At 36.6% G+C, this 24,887-nt stretch overlaps 1 protein-coding gene and 1 long non-coding RNA gene across 2 annotated transcripts in view; one reads left to right on the plus strand and one right to left on the minus strand.

The window, feature by feature from the left end:
• col9a1b (collagen, type IX, alpha 1b) overlaps positions 1-24,887 on the minus strand; it is a 37,692-nt gene that overhangs the window by 12,030 nt on the left and 775 nt on the right. The window contains exons 4-29 of the mRNA XM_039651718.2: positions 24,736-24,798; positions 24,204-24,257; positions 23,497-23,532; positions 23,324-23,347; positions 23,178-23,231; positions 22,246-22,299; positions 21,823-21,858; positions 21,612-21,668; positions 21,337-21,390; positions 20,374-20,427; positions 20,209-20,262; positions 18,699-18,752; positions 18,437-18,490; positions 18,170-18,223; positions 17,925-17,978; positions 17,791-17,844; positions 15,172-15,216; positions 13,124-13,177; positions 12,995-13,048; positions 12,834-12,887; positions 5,470-5,541; positions 4,791-4,826; positions 3,601-3,645; positions 3,467-3,499; positions 2,866-3,012; positions 705-759 (exon numbers count right to left, since the gene is read on the minus strand). Of these exons, the coding sequence (XP_039507652.2) occupies positions 705-759; positions 2,866-3,012; positions 3,467-3,499; positions 3,601-3,645; positions 4,791-4,826; positions 5,470-5,541; positions 12,834-12,887; positions 12,995-13,048; positions 13,124-13,177; positions 15,172-15,216; positions 17,791-17,844; positions 17,925-17,978; positions 18,170-18,223; positions 18,437-18,490; positions 18,699-18,752; positions 20,209-20,262; positions 20,374-20,427; positions 21,337-21,390; positions 21,612-21,668; positions 21,823-21,858; positions 22,246-22,299; positions 23,178-23,231; positions 23,324-23,347; positions 23,497-23,532; positions 24,204-24,257; positions 24,736-24,798 (1,405 nt within the window). The remainder of the gene's footprint in view (positions 1-704; positions 760-2,865; positions 3,013-3,466; positions 3,500-3,600; positions 3,646-4,790; positions 4,827-5,469; positions 5,542-12,833; positions 12,888-12,994; positions 13,049-13,123; positions 13,178-15,171; positions 15,217-17,790; positions 17,845-17,924; positions 17,979-18,169; positions 18,224-18,436; positions 18,491-18,698; positions 18,753-20,208; positions 20,263-20,373; positions 20,428-21,336; positions 21,391-21,611; positions 21,669-21,822; positions 21,859-22,245; positions 22,300-23,177; positions 23,232-23,323; positions 23,348-23,496; positions 23,533-24,203; positions 24,258-24,735; positions 24,799-24,887) is intronic.
• On the plus strand, positions 5,495-24,883 carry LOC148977180 (uncharacterized). Its single transcript, XR_016145568.1, has 5 exons — positions 5,495-5,563; positions 12,641-12,740; positions 18,451-18,613; positions 24,548-24,656; positions 24,747-24,883. It is a non-coding gene; the product is annotated as an uncharacterized LOC148977180 (long non-coding RNA).

The raw sequence follows: 24,887 nt of genomic DNA on the forward strand, positions 1-24,887 counted from the left end.
CTTTCAAATTCACTCAAAGCTGTGTTGCAGAAAGCTGTTAAAGCTCACACCTTCCTTTCATTTGTCCTCATTCATCCCTTTGAACGGTGTTCTTTTACGTTTTCAATTTGCAATGGGAAATTGAGCACAAAGGAAGAGCATTGCTGCCGTTTTTATAACTTTCTTTTTTCACTGTGTGAAGAGATAAAAGGGCAGACCGATTTATTCCTGGTGTAAAGAATCCAATCCCGGGCCCTGAGCCATTGAGCAGAGGCTAGGGTACAGCGAGTTTCTACTTTCAGTCGGAAAACGTCCTGAAAATGCATGCGCCACGATGCTTGACTGAGCTTTTTCAGGGAGGAAACCAAGCCTAAGGAGGGCAACTCATCACTATGAGGGAAAAGTGCAGATCAGCTGAAACCAAAATGAATTTTTCAGTGAAATGTGAATGAAAAAGTCATGAGGGAATCGTTGGCGTGCGCTCAAGAGGACTTAGAGAGAGGTAGAAGTGATGGCTAACTCTCTGCGTAGATCATCAGAGTAGGTTCAAAAAGAATCTTTGAAACAAAACACAAATATTTCCTTCTTTTCATCTCACTTTTTTCTTTAGTTGTCAGTAGTTGTGTTCTCCTGCCTCCAGAGTTCTTCTAACAGCAAAAGTGCATGCATAAAAGGAAATTCCGCTTATTTCCGAAAAAGATAAAAACTTTGGCTTCAAGACTCACCCTGCAGGACGCGCATGCACACTTGTCTGATGTGTTGATCACTTGGTTCTTTACCCTGTAAACACAGGAGGAGATGTTTGGAAGAAAATCACACAATCCTGTTACTGTATCTGATCATTTCATCTTATTTCAGACCACTAATTAGCTCTACATCAGAAAATAACAAACACAAACATTGGAATTGGAATGAAGTGTTCTTAAAAGCGGCTGAAGCTTTCAGATATCACAGTATGGTTTTTCTTAATATACACTGTTAGACCTTACCAGGTTTTTACAGTAAAATACTGGCAACACTGTTGCCAGTAATTTACAGTAAAAATGCACTAAAACTAATAAGTTGTATTTTTTAGTTAACTTGAGTTTTAGTGCATTTTTACAGTAAATTACTGGCAACAGTGTTGTAAAAATGCACTAAAACTAATAAGTTGTATTTTTTAGTTAACTTGAGTTGTGGTGCATTTTTACAGTAAATTTTACTGTAAAAAACCTGGTAAGGTCTAACAGTGTACCTTTCCAAACATAATGAGTGTGTGTACAGCAAAACACTGAAAATTGGGTTTTTCACACATTTCGGCCTTTGAATTTTCAGTTCTCCCAGACTGATCTCATGAAGTAGCGTGTGTATGACACGCCAATTCGTATTTCCATTTTTGGCGTGCTATCAAGACGCATAATCGCTTTTCAGCGGGTTTATGAACGCCGTTGACTTAACGTTATTACTGTATATATAAATATATGACTTTCCTCAATCCCGTCCCTAAACCTAACCGTCACTGGGGTTAATGGCATTTATGACTGTTCCCTTACCATCCTAGGAAAAAAAAAGATCACTCCCCAGATGTAGATCTACATTTTACTTCGTTTCGCGCGGACATTTGACGGCGTGTACAGACACGTGGAATCACTCGGACGTTAATGGCGTAGACATACACGCATACACGCGGATAGCTCAAAACTCGGAAGTGGCGAGTATGTTTACGCAAAAGTCATGATGTCATGTTGGTTCTCCTGTCATTTATGAATTCTGGACAAGGATGAACAATTATTAATTTGATAAAGATTGCACTCACAAAGAGCGATTTTCAGCCAATTAAATATACTTTGACTGGGGCATTACAGAACACAATTATGGTCACTATAGTCATGATTTTTAATGACCGTAGGTACCCTGTACATGTCAAAATCCTCTGATTGTGAAAAACACAAACATTGATAACACAGTCTCATCCCAAGACTTGGGATGAGACTGCGCTGAAGCTGACAGAAGGCCAATAAAGCCATATAGAGTGCGCACACCATTCAAAAGAATGGGGTTGGTGCGATTTTTTTTTTTTTTTAAATGTTTTTAATCAAGTGCTTTTATGCTCACCAAGGCTGCATTTATTTGATCAAAAATACAGTATAAATAGTAATATTATGAAACTATGATTTAAAATATTTAATGTCAAACGTGCGATTTAAAATATATGATGTCAAAGCTTAATTTTCATCATCATTATTCAAGTCTATTATTTTGAATTATTCATGTGTCACTATTCAAGACACATGATCCTTCAGAAGTCATTCTAATATGATTTGATGCTCAAGAAACAATTCTTATTATTATCAATGATGAAACCAGTTGTGCTACTAAACATTTTTTTGAAAATCTTTGACAGTGTTGAAAAAAAAACAATTTATTTGAAACAGAAATCATATTATAATAAATGTATATTTATTGTCACTTTTGATCAATTTAATGCATCCTTGCTGAATAAAAGTCCAAACAACAGCAACAACGAAAGAAAAATTCTACTGACCATTAACTTTTGAATGGTAGTGTACATGCAAACCGAAATCAGGATAATGGGCAAAATCTAGTTTTTATGGTAGCACTTTATAATAAGTTTTCATTAGTTAACAAATATTTACAAACACAGAAACATTGCTCATGGTTAGTTCATGTAATAAGTTAACTAATGTCAACAAATGAAATCTAATTGTAAAGTGTTACTGTTTTTACATGTGCAACAAAAGCATGAAAACTACCAAGAATACCGCATTAATAAAATGAGGTTAATAGGTAAAAGGCATAAATATATTTGAATCCATTTCTTTTTTTTTTCCATCTAAATAGAGCCTCGGCTTATGAAGCATAATCGTTGAGAGGTTATAAACATACCGCTGGTCCCTGAGTGCCACGAGGTCCTGGAGCTCCTCTGTTCCCCTGCATGCCACGTGGTCCAGCACTACCAGGAGGTCCCTCAATGCCAGGCTGCCCACGGGCACCTTCAGGCCCTCTATTGCCCGGATCTCCCTGGTTGCCAACCTGAATCACACCAGATATGTATGTACACATTAATAGATATAATTCTTTCAGTAAATCATTACAATGACTTAGTGTTTCAATGTTATATCTGAGGCCTAGAGCTGAGATAAAGCCAAGGAAAATGCTTCAAGGATATTTGAAGTCATATCTGACAGCTGAATAGTCAAGAAAGACGGTTGCACTTTATTTTACAATGTACTTACAGTGTACTTACCTAAGAAAGCACTGGGTAATAGAAGGTAACTACATTATTACTCATTTACGTTTTATAGTAATTACAATAAATGGGTAATAACTAGGTACGATCCCTGGACCTACACCTCCGATATTGCATAATACTACGTATTATAGTAATTACAATAAATGGGTAATAATAACTAGGTAATTAGTATGTACACGAGGAACATGACGGTAAAATAAAGTGCTGCCAGTATTAGAATGATCAAAAACTCACTTCGCCTTTAGCTCCAGGTTGGCCAGGATCACCCTAAGTACAGAAACAGCAAGAGAATTAAAGTTCACCATCTCAGTGTACATTAGCATACTGCATTCATATTATTTTCAGCTCAGTATTTTAGAGCTACTCACAAGATCTCCCTTGTCTCCTGGCGTTCCCTCGACACCTTGATCTCCCTGCAATAAAACACATCATCGTGTAGGAGAACATTTCTTAGATGTCTATGAATAAGTTGTGTTATTGTAAAACTTCTAGAATGGATAAGTTTGGTAATAAAATGTGACTGGATGAGCTGTATTCATAGCCTACAGAAACCATATTACTTTGAGAGATTTGTTTTTGTGATTTTATTCACTAGTAAATGGTATTATTTAATGATTATTGCTGCCTTTACATATTTAAAATGTAAGCTTTATGATTTTTAGATGCATTGAATCATTTGATGCTGGCCATCACACTGACGATGCTCCTTAACCGTAACTTGTCAGTTACTGCTCTATTAAATTGTGTGGATAAATAATGATTAATACACATATTTTAAAAAAAAAATATATAAAAATAAAGCTGTAAATAAAGCAAAGATTTTTGGAATTGGAATTTCTACTTCGAAATTGTTACTTGCCATTTTTTTAACTAATTTGTGATATTTACTAGCAGTTTCTGAGTTAAACAATAAACAATTTATGTAGAGACATGTCAATCCTCAATAGAACTATTTATTTAGGGAAAACTCGTAACTCTAAAGATGGCGGTTGTATGCACATGCCCCGCCCCTCCCGCTGGTAAGCCAATCGTGTGCTTTTAACAGTCAAGCTGGGAAACATGTAAGCCTATCGTCTGGTTCCACTGACGCTTACGCACAGTTGAGGTCTGTGACAGCAGAGACGAGAACCCTCGCGCATGCGTAGTAAACGTATGTGAGAAAAAGACCTTTTAAACCTTATTTTGGGGCAAAGTAATTAAACTTTTTCAGCGATTTTTATCATATTTTACTGCTCTTTCTATACAAGCAGTTTTTATGTTTTGACTCTCTGCCCATTCATTTAGATAGGAGCCTGGTCTTGTTAGTAAGAAATAGCTGCCCGGAGGTGGCATGACTTGCCTAAAAGGACTTTGGTTAAACCTAGTTTCCACACCGAAATTGTTTCAGTGTCGCCTTTCTTACATTTGGTTTTCTTGGTTTTAAAGGTATCTGATGTGCTAGTTTCCACACAGAAATTGTTTCAGTGTCACCTTTCTTACATTGGTTTTCTTGGTTTTAAAGGTATCTGATGTGCTAGGTTTAGTTCTGCAGTGGTGATAATGCGAATCACGCTCTTACCTGTTCTCCCTTTGGTCCAGGTTCACCTGCTTCACCCTGTGAAATATCACAATCAGAAACTCATTCCCATGAATATTTCACTCAAAGCACATGTCTGAAGAGTTCATTATAAAAACAGTTATTTAATAATGTACGCTCAGCATTTTACTTTTTTAATAAATCTTACATCTGTGAGGTGCTTACGTCCCCCCCTACCCAAATGCATTAAAGAAATCATTGAGTCTAAAAGAGACAAATTAGATTTTCAAAAGCCTCATTGTACTTTCAAAGGCTTTTAAACTTTAAAACACCAGTGGGAGCTCATAATAATTGCAATGCCTCAAAGGCTGGAAAAAGTGAATCCTTGTCTAATTGAATAGCTGTTTTTAAAGGTTTGTGGATAACTTTTTATAATGGTGACTGATTTTTGCTGTTGCTGTTTTTGCTGTTGCTTAATAAATAAAGAATTAAGGTTAAAGACCTACGAATTGTGTAGTTTGAGCCTCAGGTTCACTGTCTGATAATCTGATGCATGTTGCATACAAAAAGATGAAAAAAATCACTTAAAACTGCCTGACTGCAACACATATCAGTTCATCAAGGAGCAAAATCATAATGAAAAAGCTATTTAAAGAGATCATTTTGAGATTATAAAAAAAAAATCTGTTGGATGTTCAGTGAAAATGTGGTAGGCACTCACCCTATCTCCTTTTATTCCTGGCAAGCCCGGCGGTCCGGGAAGTCCAGGCAAGCCTAAGTCACCTTTCGGACCCTGAAACGACAATCAATGAACGGTAAAGATGACTTCCAGTCAGAGTCTGGCATTTACATGAAATTCTGGTTCATGTGTTTATATTTCACTCCAATCTCGCTGCAGGATTTCCAAACAGATGGGAAATGTTTAAAACCTTTGTCAACAAAGAGAAAAGAATTCAGAATCACATAGTGCATTCATGCCCACAAAAACACACAAAAAAGAGCAATCTGATAAAATGTGAGAGCAGGACACAGTGGCAAATGCTGATAATTTTGCTCTGTGAACGATTTTCCTTCACTGTTTGGGTTGAACAGTTTTGGAAATTGAATGTCTGTATGACAGTTTAGCTAAATATATCCACAGAGTTTCAGTACATTTTAATGTAATAAATGAATCAAACAATCAATGAAGAAATAACATTTCCAAAATACTGTAGTAGCAACAACATAAAATGATGTCCGGCCTTTATTCAAAATTAAAAGTTAAAAAATTATATAGTTGTGGTGGTCAATTGTTATATTTGTTACAATGCAATGAAACTTTTTGTCAGGCTCTCATACAAAGAAATTATAAATATGCAAAAAAAAAAAAACAAGAGAGAACCAAACTAAATGTTAACAACTGATTACTGGTATGTTGTAGTTAATGCATGTCTTTTCATGTGAGCTTTTTGTTTTTCTATTCATTTTCCTTGTTTGATATAGTAAAATAAAACCTATAGCTATAGTTTGCTTCTTTTTGTCTTTTGCCAAATAATTTTGTCAGATAAATACCATAACCAAGTTAAGTTGCATCCTTCCCTCATGGCAATTCGTACGTATTTTACAAGGTGGCTAATTTCTATGACCTCACTCGTACAAATTCGTACGATTTTTGCATAATTGCACATATTTTACGAGTTGCTCAATTCATATAAATCCCTACAAATGACCTAAACCTACTCATCACTGGGGTTTAGACAAATCATGCGACCTCACTCGCCACCTTTTACTTACTCGTACAAATTCGTATGATTTTTGCATAATCGCACATGTTTTACGAGTTGCCCAATTCGTATAAATCCGTACGAATGACCTACACCTGACCCCACCCCTAAACATACCCATCACTGGGGTTTAGACAAATCGTACGACCTCACTCGCCACCTTACCTACTCGTACGAATTTGTATGTTTTTTGCTTAATCGCACGTTTTATGAGTTGCCCCATTCGTATAAATCCGTACGAATGACCTACACCTGACCCCACCCCTAAACGTACCCATCACTGGGGTTTAGACAAATCGTACGACCTCACTCGCCACCTTTTACCTACTCTTAAGAATTTGTATGTTTTTTGCTTAATTGCACGTTTTACGAGTTGCCCAATTCGTATAAATCTGTATGAAGGACGTACACCTGACCCCACCTCTAAACGTAAAAATCACTGGGGTTTAGACAAATCGTACGACCTCACTCGCCACCTTACCTACTCGTACGAATTTGTATGTTTTTTGCTTAATCGCACGTTTTACGAGTTGCCCAATTCGTATAAATCCGTATAAATGACCTACACCTGACCCCACCCCTAAACATATCCATCACTGGGGTTTAGACAAATCGTACGACCTCACTCGCCACCTTTTACCTACTCGTACGAATTTGTATGTTTTTTGCTTAATCGCACGTTTTACGAGTTGCCAAATTCGTTTAAAACCGTACGAATGACCTACACCTGACCCCACCCCTAAACCTACCCATCACTGGGGTTTAGACAAATCGTACGACCTCACTCACCACCTTTAACCTACTCGTACGAATTTGTATGTTTTTTGCTTAATCGCACGTTTTACGAGTTGCCCAATTCGTATAAATCCGTACGAATGACCTACACCTGACCCCACCCCTAAACGTACCCATCACTGGGGTTTAGACAAATCGTACGACCTCACTCGCCACCTTTTACCTACTCTTAAGAATTTGTATGTTTTTTGCTTAAATGCACGTTTTACGAGTTGCCCAATTCGTATAAATCCGTACGAATGACCTACACCTGACCCCACCCCTAAACATACCCATCACTGGGGTTTAGACAAATCCTACGACCTCACTCGCCACCTTTTACCTACTCTTAAGAATTTGTATGTTTTTTGCTTAAATGCACGTTTTACGAGTTGCCCAATTCGTATAAATCTGTATGAATGACCTACACCTGACCCCACCTCTAAACGTAAAAATCACTGGGGTTTAGACAAATCGTACGACCTCACTCGCCACCTTTTACCTACTCGTACGAATTTGTATGTTTTTTGCTTAATCGCACGTTTTACGAGTTGCCCAATTCGTATAATCTGTACGAATGACCTACACCTGACCCCACCCCTAAACATATCCATCACTGGGGTTTAGACAAATCCTACGACCTCACTCGCCACCTTTTACCTACTCGTACGAATTTGTATGTTTTTTGCTTAATCGCACGTTTTACGAGTTGCCCAATTCGTATTAATCCGTACGAATGACCTACACCTGACCCCACCCCTAAACGTATCCATCACTGGGGTTTAGACAAATCGTACGACCTTACTCGCCACCTTTTACCTACTCGTACGAATTTGTATGTTTTTTGCTTAATAGCACGTTTTACGAGTTGCCTAATTCGTATAAATCCGTACGAATGACCTACACCTGACCCCACCCCTAAACATACCCATCACTGGGGTTTAGACAAATCGTACGACCTTACTCGCCACCTTTTACCTACTCGTACGAATTTGTATGTTTTTTGCTTAATAGCACGTTTTACGAGTTGCCTAATTCGTATAAATCCGTACGAATGACCTACACCTGACCCCACCCCTAAACCTACCCATCACTGGGGTTTAGACAAATCATATGACCTCACTCGCCACCTTACCTACTCGTACGAATTTGTATGTTTTTTGCTTAATCGCACGTTTTACGAGTTGCCCAATTCGTATAAATCCGTACGAATGACCTACACCTGACTCCACCCCTAAACGTACCCATCACTGGGGTTTAGACAAATCGTACGACCTCACTCGCCACCTTTTACCTACTCTTAAGAATTTGTATGTTTTTTGCTTAAATGCACGTTTTACGAGTTGCCCAATTCGTATAAATCCGTACGAATGACCTACACCTGACCCCACCCCTAAACATACCCATCACTGGGGTTTAGACAAATCCTACGACCTCACTCGCCACCTTTTACCTACTCTTAAGAATTTGTATGTTTTTTGCTTAAATGCACGTTTTACGAGTTGCCCAATTCGTATAAATCTGTATGAATGACCTACACCTGACCCCACCTCTAAACGTAAAAATCACTGGGGTTTAGACAAATCGTACGACCTCACTCGCCACCTTTTACCTACTCGTACGAATTTGTATGTTTTTTGCTTAATCGCACGTTTTACGAGTTGCCCAATTCGTATAATCTGTACGAATGACCTACACCTGACCCCACCCCTAAACATATCCATCACTGGGGTTTAGACAAATCCTACGACCTCACTCGCCACCTTTTACCTACTCGTACGAATTTGTATGTTTTTTGCTTAATCGCACGTTTTACGAGTTGCCCAATTCGTATAAATCCGTACGAATGACCTACACCTGACCCCACCCCTAAACATACCCATCACTGGGGTTTAGACAAATCGTACGACCTTACTCGCCACCTTTTACCTACTCGTACGAATTTGTATGTTTTTTGCTTAATAGCACGTTTTACGAGTTGCCTAATTCGTATAAATCCGTACGAATGACCTACACCTGACCCCACCCCTAAACCTACCCATCACTGGGGTTTAGACAAATCATATGACCTCACTCGCTACCTTTTACCTACTCGTACGAATTTGTATGTTTTTTGCTTAATCGCACGTTTTACGAGTTGCCCAATTCGTATAAATCTGTACGAATGACCTACACTTGACCTCCACTCCTAAACCTACCCATCACTGGGGTTTAGACATTTCATACGACCTTTCTCGCCACCTTTTACTCACTCGAACAAATTTGTACGAATTGGTAGTGAGATAGCCTTGGGTACGCAGGGAAGGAGACCAGAGGCTATTTTTTAATGGATGTCAATGGAAGAGAGGTTTCACTCTTATTAGTTCTTTATTGATGTATTTTTAGAGTTTACACCAAAAAAAATGCTATATACTACATTCTATTTAATGCTATTTATAAGAGAAGTCATCGACAATTGCGCAACAGATATGAGTGTTATTACATACTATTTAAAGAATACTTTGTGCAAGTTGTTTACCATAACTCTGACACTTACATTACTTTTGGGCACTACTGTAAAAGATAAAGATAACATATAACCAGAAACAACTAAGTATTCAGAATAATAATAATACACATAAATCTGAATATACAAATGTAAATCCTGAATACATGGCTGTACTGCATTTCAAAGTTTTTAAAGAATCAAATAATAATATTCCTAAAAATGTTGGAATTTAGTCACATAACACATTCATGTTTAAACATTGAGTGTGTGTGTGTGTAGATACAGTAAGTGTGTGCTCATGGGAATGGCAGGGGAACAGAGAGCTCTTTGAGAGACACTGCTGTGGGACATTCTTTTGACTGTTTACTCTGTAGTGAGGAAACAGTGTGATGAGGTCCAATTCAAAAGAGAAGCCGCTGACTCCATTCTCTTCTACAAGGCACAGCATGATGTTTCCCTTCTTACCAGCACCGTGTCTGCTTTTCAGAACTATGAATATTTGCCTTGGTTTGACCCTCACATTAGCATAATATAAAGTCACGAATTCCCCTAAAAGACTATTAGTGAAAAGTTTTTTGAATTCACCATGCACCAAACCGTCTAAATAAGTAAAAGCAGTTGAGCTTAGTGGATGTCAAAACGACTTGCTTTTTCTTTGAACACTGGGATAATGGAATAATTTAAACGTGGTGCTGCCTATGACTTGTTTTGAACTTTCGGATTGCTGGCAGCTCATAGAAAAATAATAATAATAATAATAATAATAATAAATGAGATCTCTTTAAAGTTAGCAGTTCCACACTGCACAAAATCCTTTTATTTTAATCACTATGTTTGTCTTATTTCCCTGTAACTAAATATCTAAACAACCTTAAAACAAGATGCATTCACTTGACAAGCAAAACCTAGAGTTTTTTTTTTCTTTTTCTTTTTTTAAAACGTAAATCTAGTCAAATGTAGTATATTTTATGCTTAAATAAAATAAACAACGATTTTCCAATGATGTAAAACTATGAAAAAGTTAGATTTAAATAAAAAAATCGCTTGTTTATTGGGGGGAAAAGGCAAATCATAATGATTAAAGTAGCCTTCATTATGTAACTTATTTTGTTAAAAATTTACATAATGACTCAGTAGGCCTACATCATGAACCAATATTCCAAAGCAATTTTATTTTTCTTATCCTGGGTTACTATGGTAGGCCTATAATAGGTTTTTACACTGGTCAAAAATGAACACTCGCCAAGTGCCAAATGAGAAAAAAAATCAGCGTTTGCGAGTATATGAAACGGTCGCCAGTTGGTGGTAACATTTTTACGAATTCAAATCAACTCAACAAATACTCATCACATACTTAACCCTTTCACACGTAAGTTTAAAATATTCTAACTGACCCCCCAGCGTGAGTTTTTCAAGGCGACCGTTATTTAGAACTTGCCACTTTAATGTTTCCATGGTGACGCGTCATTGCTTGTCACGTGACACAGCACAACCAGAACAGAGCGCGGAATGAATGATGATCTGCTTTTATGTCATTTTTCCTTTTTTATTAAAAATATTCAAAAATGTATTAGCTATATCATGAAACACTGATATTCCGATTGTCAAATATGTGCAAGTGGATGGGTTTTGTTGTTTAGACATCTTTATAACGATCGCGTTAGTTGAGCTGTATGCACAACGGGCGGCACCATTTTAGTTTCGTTTTCAGTTCAGAGAATCGGATCTGTTGGATTTATAACGTCAATTCATCCACTTCTCACGAAATACATGATAGTAAGTGGCTGGTGAACTGGGAGAAGAATAGGATCAAATGTTAAGCTACTTACACAATGTGTATCTGATATGAATAAAATGTGTCGTCTTATTATAATTGAAAGGATTATTATTGCCGCTTCCATAGACATCTGTGTGTATTTTACAAACTCAAAATCGTTGTTTTGCTAGTACATATGTGTATTTAAATGTCTGAAACCTAAAATAAACATTATGTGGTTGAAAACACTCAATAGTTGTGATATATGACAGCACTGAGTGCGTCTGTCTCTGGCTGAGCGCCAGCCAACGCGAGAGAGCAAGTTTGAATTTAGCAGTTGCTGACGTGTGCACTGAACGTTCTAATCACACCGGTGTGATCGTACGCTCCAGGGACCAGCCAAGACTGATCACACCGGTGTGATCGTACGCGTGAAAGGGTTAAACAGAGAGAAGTAGCTCTGACTATAATGTTCTTCTGCAAGACGGATGTCATTTTTTTATTAACCACTAGAGCGCCAAATGTTACAAAATGCACCTTTAAGATCATTTATTTTTGTAGTGTAGACAGCAATTGGTTTAAATGGAGAACAAATCAAGACATCTGAAACCTCTGAAGTTTCCTGCTTAAAAAATAAATAAAAATCCCTAATAATCTCATATACCTGCAATCTTCAATATGAACATGTCTCTTTAAAATTTCCAGGAGAAAAATAATCTGAGCTATACAGTACATTCATTTGCTCTAAAGGTCCATTCACACTAAGAACGATATATAACCATAACAATAAATATATAGTTCTAAAAATCATTCTAAATATAAAAGAATAGCAGAGTCCACAGAGAGAAAATTTTTGTTGGAATCACTTTAAGAATTATTTTTTTTCCAGCTGAGGAATGATCAGAACCCATATTTCTCATCAGAGCTCGAGCATGTAAAGCGGCAGATGACAAGATGTACTTAGAATAAACAGAGCAATAGAATGCGTTGGTGTGGATGCTAATATAGTTTTTGTTATAGTCATTTTTATAGTTGTTGTTCTTGGTGTGAATAGGCCTTAACTGTGTCAACATTTGTTTTAATTTGTGTTTCATTCTTATTTCTTTTTTAGGAGAAACATGTGAGACAGGGCTCATACTTGAACATGTTTGCTGAGCCATGAAATCTGAGCAACAAAGGTGACCTCAGGACAGCCATCTCTCTACTTGCAGGTTTTTACCGAGTAATTTGTATGATGAAAGTAAAGTATGGCAGATGCTTGCTTTGATATCACAACCATGTCATTATACAGATTATACACTTACTCTGGCTCCTGGTTTTCCCATTGGTCCAAGTGGCCCCGGCTCCCCTCTGTCTCCCTAAACACAAATACACTCTCATTATCTGCAATATTTACCTTAGTGAGATAATATAGACACATCCAGCCTGTGCATTGGCCATTAGTAATGCTGCAATGGGTACTCACCGGCTGTCCAATAGGCCCGATGGGTCCAAGTTCTCCTTGTTCTCCTCGCTCACCCTGAACAGAGACATTTATTGTCAGATCATCTATTCCTAATGGCGGAGCTATTGGACGGTTTACTATTAAACTTACCTGTTTGCCTGCAGATCCCATAGTCCCAAGGAGGCCTGGTTGTCCAGAATTACCCTGTAATCATTTATGTCATTTACTGTACATGACATAGTAGCTTAAGTGTGTAATTTCACCATGGCTGTAAATGGAATTTCAAAAATTTTAAACCAATGTGTCTGCGTCGGGCCACTAAAATCAATCAATCAATCAATCAATCAATCAATCAATCAGCGGAGCAATGCTGAGCCACCTTGTCAGACTATTTAGGAAAAATCAACTGGGAATGTTCAAAATATTGGTATTATATGGGGTTATTGGAGATAAAATATATATAAATATGTATGTATGTATGTAAGTGCTCATATTAGATATTTAAAGGGATACTTCACCTCAGCAAAGATGATTGTGTATTTAAAATCGGTCAATTATGTTGAAGAAATGTGAAATTATTTTTGAATTGGGGAGCTTTCTAGACTGAGAAAAGCCAGAAAATGTATTTTTGGATTATGTGGATGAAAGACAACAACTCCCAGAATGCACTTGCTTCACTGGCCACGCCTACCGGTAACAGAGCACAGTAGTTAAACAACAAGTCTAGGCTACTAGTGAGTCTCTGTGATGAGTCTGCCCAAAAATGTGTTTCGAGATCGCCCATGATTACCGTGATTACGGATCAGCGACACCTGTGGGATGCACCGGTCTCGTATCTCTCACGGAGGAGAGGGAATTTTCTTAGCAATGTTAAAACGCACATCAACCGATCACTTGTTTAGCGTTCATGTAAACACTACATTCAGATTCACAAATCGGAATGAATTCAGTTAGATTGAAACAAAAGGTGTGCGTGTAAACAATGAATGGCGACTGCAGAAAGCAAAAGCTGTATCCCAAGCTGACATCGACGGCCGGACATGTCCATGAAAAATAGGATGGTAACCCCTACTACTCAGCTTTCTCCACAGAACAAGAGCCTGCTAGCTTAGCTTTCAAAAAAAGATGGCCGACTCTATGTGTTCCTTCTGTGAGTGAGATCCCACCCTCTATGGGCGGGTTGAAAACATGCAGGACAGACACTACTACTGACTGTAGGCTTTAGCCTCTGGCAAAAAAATCCTCCGATAACGCAACGCATTCTCACCCCAAGGCGTCACCTTTGACCATGCTTCAATATTTGACGTTTTAGGCGCCCTTTAGCGTCACTTACATGACGCGATCCTACGGCGTCATCTAACTGACGCTAAAGGAAAGCGTCAGTTAAAGGACGCGGTTAGGTTTAGGTGTGGGGTGGGGGTAGGGTACACGCGATCCTAGGGCGTCATCTACCTGACGCTAAAGGGCGCCTAAAGCGTCAGATATTCAAGCATGTCCAAATGCTTCCCAAGGCGTCAGTTAAGTGACACCTTGGGGGTGAGAATGGGCTGGATAACGCAAAATGACAATTTTTGTGTCATTTGAGGATTTTCTTCAGACAAAAACAAAAACATAAATCTCTCGTCTCAGGGGGATATGAGGGTGGAAAGCACGGTAATTTGAAAATACTACAGGTTTTTTCACTAATACAAAGCTTTATGCTAAATCCCAAAGTATCCCTTTAACTGTGCAAGCTCATTTTCCCAATTTTTACATTTTACCGTTATCATCATCAAAATGAACTTATCTGTGAAAACATCAAAAATTGAATACCATTTAAAAAAAGATTAATTTAATCTTTAGTCAATCTTAAAATGAATATCCAATTTTCATACTGTTGCGAGTAAATGTTGTGATTCATTTGTAGCGCTTAAAATGGCTGAACATTTAAGATCAATGCATTTGTGTCACACAGAATTATCACAATTCCAAATCACAAGTAATAACAAAATGAACCTAAAAAGCCTTAAATGTGTCTCTGCATATTAAACTGAGATATTTTTAACATAAGAAAATAACATAAACCATTAGCTGCATATGCAATAGCTGAAGTGAGACTTCTTCATTGTCCAGATAAAAGCTTTTGTCAGTTCAGTGTGTTAAAAAAAAAACGTGATGAATTTACACTGAACACAGACAAAGTCAGCAACATCTCTCACCTTCTCTCCTCCTCCACCTTTTGGCCCTGGGATTCCTGGTAAACCCTGCAGACATGGAAGAGAATGTCTAAATATCAAAAAGCAGTTGCTTTAAACCTACATCTCCTGGAGAATGTACTGAAATGCCTTCCCTTTGTTCTGTAAGATCAAAGTAAAACTCAAGGGGTCTTCGAACCATCTCAAAATTAATGATGATGTGAATTAGTCATGAAGAGCTGACATCATGCTGGATAAAGTCAGAAGGGTTTTATAATCTTGCCCCGCCATGAAATGGAGGCAGACACGACATGCACAAATTTGAAATTGAAATAAATGATTGACTTTTATCCTCTGCTATGGTGAGCTATGAACTTTATAGCTATAAAGAAGACAGGTTGAAGATGTTGTAAGAATTCAGTAATGCATGTCTGAAAAGGGTCGATTAAAAGAGACTTCTTGTTCTGCATCTATAAAAAAGCTAGGATACCTACCATTTAAAAATTTGGTGTCTGTAAGATGTTTACCTTTTTTTTTTTTTTTTTGAAAAGACGTATTTAATGCTAACCAAGGCTACATTTATGTGATCAAAATACAGTAATATTGTAAAATAGTGTTTTAATTTAATATAACTTTTCTATTTGAATATATTTTAAAATGTAATTATTCTTGTGTTGGTAATTTTCAATTTACTGCTGATTTGCTATTCAAGAAAAATGTTCTATTATTATCAGTTGAGCTCCCTAATTTTGTAAATGTGTTGTTCAAGTGAAGTTCGTAACTTTTGTTTTTGAAAGAATGTAAATGAATGTAAACTGTAGTTTTAATGTTATATCCATATACAGTTGTTTTATGGGAAAACATTTCTCAGGAGGATTGTTCACACATTTTGCCTCTTTAAGTATTTCATTAAGGGTTATTAGCTCTACTTGTTTCTGAGTAGACACTCTTATTACAAAAGTTAGTAACCTCCTATACCTGTGATGTTAAAATGATGTTTCTTCCCTGTGTTTTGCATTTTAAAATGAAAAGATTTCAACTGAAATTTAAAATAAAAAAAGAGGGGAAAATGTAATAATGTGGTTTACTTGTTTTTAAAAATAAAATAAATAAATAAATAATTTTACTCAAGTTATCAAGTACACATTACTTAATTTTTTTTAGGGCAACCAGTTTACTCCAATTTTTAAGCATACTAGAACATTGAACTTAAATATACTATGTGTAATAACTGCAAAGTGATTTATATTACAAAACATTTGAAGTTAAATTAACTTAAGTTACCATTACTTAATTATTTTAGGGCAACCAGTTTTCTCACATTTTTTTTAAGTATACGGGCTAGTACATTGAACTTAAATATATATGTGTAATAACTGCAAAGTAATTTATATCACAAAACATTTGAATTTAACTTAACTTAAATTACATAAGTTGCCATTTCTTAATTGTTTTAGGGCAACAAGTTTGCTCACATTTTTTTAAGTATACGGGCTAGTACATTGAACTTAAATATATATGTGTAATAACTGAAAAGTAATTTATATTACAAAACATTTGAAGTTAAATTAACTTAAATTTAAGTTACCATTACTTAATTGTTTTAGGGCAACCAGTTTGCTCCAGTTTTTTTTAAGTATACGGGCTAGTGCATTGAACATTGAACATTGAACTTAGATATACTATGTGTAATAACTGCAAAGTAATTTATATTGCAATTTTTTTTTAAGTTAAATTAACTTAAATTTAAGTTACCATTACTTAATTATTTTAGGGCAACCAGTTTTCTCACATTTTTTAAGTATATGGGTTAATACATTGAACTTGAATATACTATATGTAATAACTGCAAAGTAATTTATATTACAAAACATTTGAAGTTAAATTAACTTTATTTTAAATTAACTTTAAAACTTTATTAATTTACCATTACTTAATTATTTTAGGGCAACCAGTTTGCTCACATTTTTTAAGTAGATTCAACTTGTCCGAGCTAACAGTGTGGAAACTGTTATACTTTTTTTCCAGAATCCTTTAAATAGAAAATTAAAATGAACGCTATCATATAATCTTTATGTAATAATGTAAACATCTGTACTAGTTTTCCCTCTGTTTTGCTCACTTCCCGTTTGCCTGTTCATATAGTCCCTTCCCTTGATTACATGGTTATTCAGATTATTAGATTCTGTTTACCTGTTTTCATCTAGTTCACTTAGTTTTTTCCCTAGTATTTAAGCCCTGAGTTTCCCTAGTACATTTATCCATTATTGTCAATACGTCGTTATCTCCTGAGTTATCTGTTTGAATGATTTAAAGACTGTGTTGTTGCCATTCCTACAAGTAACGCAAGTTAAGTAATCAGATTACTTTTACTAACTAGTAATGTAACACATTACTTTTAAATTTACAACAAAGTTACTTGTTTAAATAAGCATGCATTTACTCATCTCGCTTGCAAAAAAAACAGATTCAGTATTCCTCAAAATTATTAAAAACCTTACGCAAACCTGGAATAATTAAATATATTAAATGACACAAATATAGCATATTGTATGTGAACTTACCTCTGGCAAAATAACTATTGACCTTCACAGTCATTGCAGTTCATATATTTAATCCTTTATTTTTTACATTTAAACTTACAGGGAGTCCTTGAAGGCCAACTTCTCCGGGGCTTCCAGCTTTTCCGACGTTGCCCTATAAAAGAACCACATCTCCATTATTACAACTATCACACTTTTTACATTGCCACGGTTGACTAAGACAAGGCTGTATACCTTGGCACCTGGCATGCCAGGAATTCCCTCACGTCCATCCACTCCTGGCAAACCCTGGAAAAAGATGTAAAGTTTGGATGTATAGAATAATCTTTAGGCAAATCATTTTGTCCACATTAAGTACCAAAAAAGTACCACACTGTCAAAGTTTCTCATGTTATTACCACCTGATACCATCACTGTAAGATAGTACAACCAATATTTTAATTAAATGTGAAAGTTTATGTATATGTTAAACTACGTACACTATCTCCCTTTGACCCTGGAAGACCAGTGTTGCCTCTTGGCCCTTGAGGTCCCTGCAGAAAGAGATTGTTTCATTAAAATCATTATGTATTGCCCTTAGCATGACAGAATATAGCCAAATAAGGCATGTTCCTGGACCAACATCATTTGGTTGTTTGAACGTTGTTCCAGGACTAACAAGGATCCTTGGCTATAGCCTACTTATCATGTAAAACTTCTCAAAGGTTGATTTAATTAACAAATACCTCTGTTGTAATGATGGTTACCTGTTCTCCTTTAGGGCCAGCTTCTCCCATTCCTCCTCTTTGGCCTCGATCCCCCTGGATAAAAAGAGACATACCTCTCAGATGTCTGCTAACATTGATTTGTTTATTTACACCCAAGGCTCAGGACATCAATTTCAAGTCATGCCCATCTTCAAAGCTTTCAACTGTGAATGTGAGGTAAAACTTTCCGTTTCATGATTGTTTACAGCTTTAGATTAGATTGGTTTCGTTTGAATAAGGTAGAGGAAGTTACAGAACTTACCGTCGCCCCTGAAACCCCCTGAGGGCCCGGGTCACCATCAACACCTCGAGGGCCCTGTAAAAAAATAACATTGTTTTATTTATTTGTTCATTTATTTATATAATGTTCTTATTTTCTTCATTTTCAGCTTTTTATGTCGGTTGTAGTGCTACATACCATCTAATGCCATATAGTTGTAAAAAGAAAAATAGTCTCCAAACAGTAATCCCATAAGATATAAAAATGAGTTGTATGGCTTTTACTTAATATTTCTCATCATGTACTGAAAATGAACAACAATATTGATTTCTTATCGTGTATGCTGAGGTGTACTGTACATATTTGTCCCCATCAAATGCTTCATCTATAGAATGAGAATGTTCCTCCCCTGTTAAAACCAAATAACCCACAAATGTCTGTTTTTAAGTGTACCGTACTGACACATTTTCTCATGGTATTACCATCTGATACCATGAATATATAGGGCCCTATTTTAACGATCTGAAGCGCAAGTATCAAGCACGAAGCGCAATTAACTTTGTTTGGTCTTGGGCGCTGTTGCTATTTTACTGGCGGGATAAATGACTCTTGCGCCCGACGCAAGTTTAAAAGGGGTTGGTCTGAAGTAGCTTCATTATTCATAGGTGTGGTTTGGGCGTAACAGAAACAAACCAATAAGAGCGTTATATCACATTCCCTTTAAGAGCATGATGAACGAGATGTGCTTGTTCCATGGCGCTATTCTATTATAACGGCGCATTTACCAGGCACGCTTCAATCGGTTCACAGCCGAGAAGATCGATGTTCTCATCAGGGCCGTAAAAGAAAGAGAAGGGACATTGGGGGTGGGACAAACTCACCCAAATTAGCTTCGGTTAAACTTGGTAAATGTGTAAGCTTCATGCCTATTTTTCCCATCGTCATGGACACAACAATGATTTCCCTCATGTTTGAATATTTTTCCTTATAATAATGTACTGTATATTTTGCAAAAAGTAAAATGCATCTGTGTTGATAAGAGAATCATCTACAGTGTATGCGCATTGTTCACACTCTGTATTATGGCCAAGCATGCGCGTTTAAAATAGCATATGAATGTATTGTGCAACGCCACCGACTTTAGACTAGGTTTTTTCTGGGACATTGGCGCAATTGTTTTCTGGAACTGCAAAATGCACCAGGGATTGTTTGCACTGAAACACGCCTCGTTTTTGCGCCGACCCGCCACAGATTCCTGTTCTTGCAGGGAATCCTGAACTTGCAGGGAGCGCAAGTTTATTTCCTAGTTTACCGATGTGCGTCTATGGAGGGAAAAGCCCGCTTTGCGCGGGTGCAAAATAGGAATGATAAATGCGTCAGTGTATAAAGTCATTTGCGCCGGGTGCAAGATGGGGCCCTTTAGCACTAGTTTGCAAGTAGTTGCACATTATGGTTTTACCACACTGTAACAAACTAAAGGCAAATGGATATTTAAAAAAGAACAGGCAAAATATTTTTATGCTTCAACTTCTCACCTCTATTGAAATCTTACCATTTCTCCTTTGGAGCCAATCATACCAGTGGCACCTCGAATTCCCTGTGGCCCCTGAGATCATGTCATTGAAACAAAGCTTTAAGAAACTAGATCAAGATACAGCCACTAGATTGATTTTTTAATTGAGTGTAGATTGCTCAAATAAACAGGAAATGGACGTACAGTTGGGCCTTGAGCGCCGACCTCTCCAACTGCCCCCTGATCTCCCTCTTCACCCTAAAAAGAGAAAGAAATCTATTTTACAAACTGAGGTCCTAAACAATTTCTTAAAAACGACAGACAGACAGACAGACAGATAGACAGGCAGAGATAGATAGATAGATAGATAGATAGATAGATAGATAGATAGATAGATAGATAGATAGATAGATAGATAGATAGATAGATAGATAGATAGATAGATAGATAGATAGATAGATAGATAGATAGATAGATAGATAGATAGATAGATAGATAGATAGATAGATAGATAGATAGATAGATAGATAGATAGATAGATAGATAGATAGATAAATAGATAGATAGATAGATAGATGGATAGATGGATAGATGGATGGATAGATGGATAGATGGATAGATAGATAGATGGATAGATGGATAGATAGATAGATCATTCTTGCTTTAATGTAATATTTAAAAATGAACTGCAAAGTTTTGATTGAGGTAAATGATGTGTAAATATACTGATTCTGAGCCAAGAATCGTGGGACATACAGCAAGCAAGAGTGAATTAAATGTCACACACTAACGTATTCTTACAACACTCAAATCCCTCATTATTCTTCATGCGCCAGTGGAGTTTAATTCCTATACAGATCTTTAATAGACAGCATTTAAATACATCCTCCACGTTAAAGCAGCCCGAGCGTGAGACCTTAATTATAAATGAGGCTCTGTAATAATCTCCAAAATGTCACAGTGGGAGAAAAAAAATTCTCAAACACGATGTTTTCTCATTACAACAGACCTATTGCTTAATTTATATTCAGACTCACTCTGGAGAACTTCATGACACATGCTGACCTCAAACACACACACACACACACACACAACCCAGATTGTTCTGGTTCCTCCTTTGTCAGGATAATTATATCAAACTTTTAGTAACTAATATAAAGTTCTTGCCTTGTGTCCTTGTTTACCAGGCTCTCCGGATTCTCCTTTCACCCCTTTATGACCCTAACAATGGACAGGAGGACATACTTATTTCATAGTAAAAAGCATGGACATTCATTTAAAAAAAAAAAAATATATATATATATATATATATATATATATATATATATATATATATATATATATACTGTATATTAATAATTGTAAATATTTATACATTTGTGTAAACTTAAAAAAAAGGTGTCTTGATCTTATTAACAAATTCCTTTTACAAGAAAACTCACCTTCATCCCAGGCAAACCAGGATGACCAGATGTACCAGCTGAGCAAGCGTTGGGGCACTTAAAAAACGAAAAGATCCTTTACAGTCAGATTATGTCACTCAGTCCAACCGTATCTAATAGTCAACTCTGAGAACTTTACACGAAAACATATTGCTTATCACAACAAATTTCAGTGTTGAAAGCTTGATTGATGGAGCAGATATCCTCTTACCAGTTCCATTGTTCCGCCCAGCATCCCTGCAGCACCCTGTAAACACCAGGGATTCTCATTACAAGCTCTCACACAATTTGAAAGAAATAAAGGGTGATCAGTTGATTAAGAAAGCCGTTGTGTCACCCTGCTGTTTCACAATTATAATTGCATACAGATGTTTTTAGTTGTACACTGTAAAAAGAGAAAAATTAACTCTTGTTATATTCCGGAACTATTTTTACAAAGATCATGACTCTCTCGTAAGTCCCTTTGGATAAAAGTGTCTGCTAAATGTCAATTTGAAATGACTTTTGATAGTGTAACATTGAAGTCAGTATCATTCATTATGAGTCATTTTCCCCCAAGATGATTGTTGTTTTGACCCAGTTTTGAGTTTAAAGGTCATTGCTGTTAGTCTTGATAAATCACAGCAATACTCACACGGGGTCCGGCTGGTCCACGGGGCCCCTGTGGCCCTCTCACACCCATTGATCCCTGTTATACATAGAGAAACTCATGAATTGTAATACACTGTACTTAAATGACATGAAACTAGAATATTGTATAACTATAATATAGTTATATTATATATATATATATATATATATATATATATATATATATTAAGCAATTTATATATATATATATATATATATATATATATATATATATAAATTGCTTAACTTGGTTAAAACAAGTTAAAGTATGGATCGTATGATTTATAATATGATATAATTCATGTAATTCTTTACAGTGTAGCTGTATGAATACTCTTATATGCATTTATAAGATTGCTCACTTTTTAAATAAAATTACAAAATACTAAAACTAAGAAAAGTACTACAGTAACAGTTCACCATGAAATAAATACCTAAATAAAACCTATGTTTTTTTTTAGAGTTCAAAGGGTTTTTATATATATAGAGTGTCCAGCAGCTCCATGCCCTTATTTGATTTGAACTGCAGTACCATAAATGAATAATATTAGGGCTGTCAAACGGTTAATCACGATTAATCGCATCCAAAATAAAAGTTTGTGTTTACATAATATATGTGGGTGCATTGTGTATAATTATTTGTTTATTTCTTACTTTTCAAAAGTTCTAAATCTATTAATTCCTTGCAATGGCTCTAGTTGTCGATGAGTGAATCTCATGAAACTGGTCTAGAACATGTAATATTTCATGTTCATGTAATTTTTAAAATCAGATCAACGAAGTAGCATATCAAAAGAAAAGAAAAGAAAAGAAAAACACAGCTAAATTGGCTGCTTGCTTAAATTAACCCAGAGACCGATCAGTGTATTCAAAACAAAATCCGCCATTTTGTTTTTGAAACACTACTTCGTTAAAAAAAAAAAAAAGGTTACTCACAGGGGGTCCAACTTTTCCCAGCTCGCCCGGAAGTCCTCCTGGTCCTGGTCGTCCCTGTACAAACCAGTATTACATTTAAACCTTAGAGAACCCCTCACTCCAACCACTGATTTTTTTGGTTAGCATATAAAACAAAAGCAACTTACAATTGGTCCATCAGGTCCAAAACCCTAAAAAGACAAAGAAGGTATACATTTTGAACTGAATTATGTATTTATGTATTTTCCCACATTTCTTTACATATTTACAACTATACATATCTGCTCAATGGTGTTTGTATGGTATGCAGGGGCTTTGGATATGTTCAAAAATGACTTACCGCCTCTCCTCTGGGTCCAGATTTGCCAGGTTCTCCCTGTTCCACAACAACAATTACACAGTCTCATTGTAGGCTAAACATAATTTAAAACACATACACACACACACGTTGTGTTTCCATGTTTTATGGGAACTTCCCATAGACATAAGGATTTTTATATAGTGCCAACTGTATATTCTATCCCCTTACACTAATCCCAAGCATAAACCTTCCCATCACAGAAAGCCTTAGCATTTTTACATGTTCAAAAAACATGTACAGTATGATTTATAAGCTGTTTTCCTCATGCAGACCAAAAAAAATGTCCCCTCAAAGACAAGGATCTTCAATATTGCCATCTTTGTGGGGACATTTACCAGGCCACACACACACACAGTCTGGTTCGCTATCTTTGTGGGGACTCTCCATAGCCATGCATACATAAACACTGTTTTGTATGTGCATGACCGCACAATTACTGTTCTGAAATTCGCATAAAGCCACAGAAACTTCCAAGGCCGAATGAAGTGCTGCGTTTGAACATCAGTGAGTTTAACAGGAACTGATGAATCTGACTGGCCCGCACAGATCACTGAGCACACAGACAGGATTAGGAACTAGTGGTCATGTGCAAATACTTTTAATTCCGTCTGCAAGGTCAGTCAGTACACCGATCTGAGCTCAGGTCTCCACTGATGCAGAACCCTGAGAAGCTCATTATCCCTCACCTTTTGTCCTGAAGGGCCATCGAGACCCGGTTCCCCTATAGGGCCTGTCAATCCCTGAGGAACAACACAGAGAGGAAATGTTACATTATTACCCCTCGCAAGAGTAATCGATAACTTACAATTAATTAGCAGAACTTAAAATTAACATGATTACACAATTAAACACAGCATTTGATGCCTAAACAAAGACACCCGTCAGTCACTCAACACCTTCGAAAACCCTTCCGTCTCAGATCCGAGTGGATGTTTTCCTGACCCCCACTTCCATTTTCACAGGGAATCCACTTTAATTAAGTCCAGGCTTCGGGTGTCCATGCTTAAACAAAAACCCTGTTGTCTTTTAGGTAGACTTCTTTCCTGTGGTCTTTGCTTCGGTCCGGCATGAGAAATTCCCTGCATTTTTGACCCATCTAAGAGTGCCGCCCACCATCGACTGAACTCTTTGACACTGAGGTTCGTTTTCCCATATAAGACTGTGTCAGTTTTAACATGTTATTGAGAGAATCCATAAGATTTTAATGTGATTCCTTACATCGGCTCCAGGTAATCCAGGAAGTCCCGCAGAGCCAGGTTTTCCGGTATCTCCATCAGGACCCTTCGGGTACATACAACAGTGTGAGATACAACATAACTCTTGAATATAGCAGATAATAATATCAATGTTTGACACAAAAAGCTATATTT

This window comes from Pimephales promelas, chromosome 11 (assembly GCF_988280905.1).
Source record: "Pimephales promelas chromosome 11, fPimPro1.hap1.1, whole genome shotgun sequence".
Lineage (NCBI taxonomy): Eukaryota > Metazoa > Chordata > Actinopteri > Cypriniformes > Leuciscidae > Pimephales > Pimephales promelas.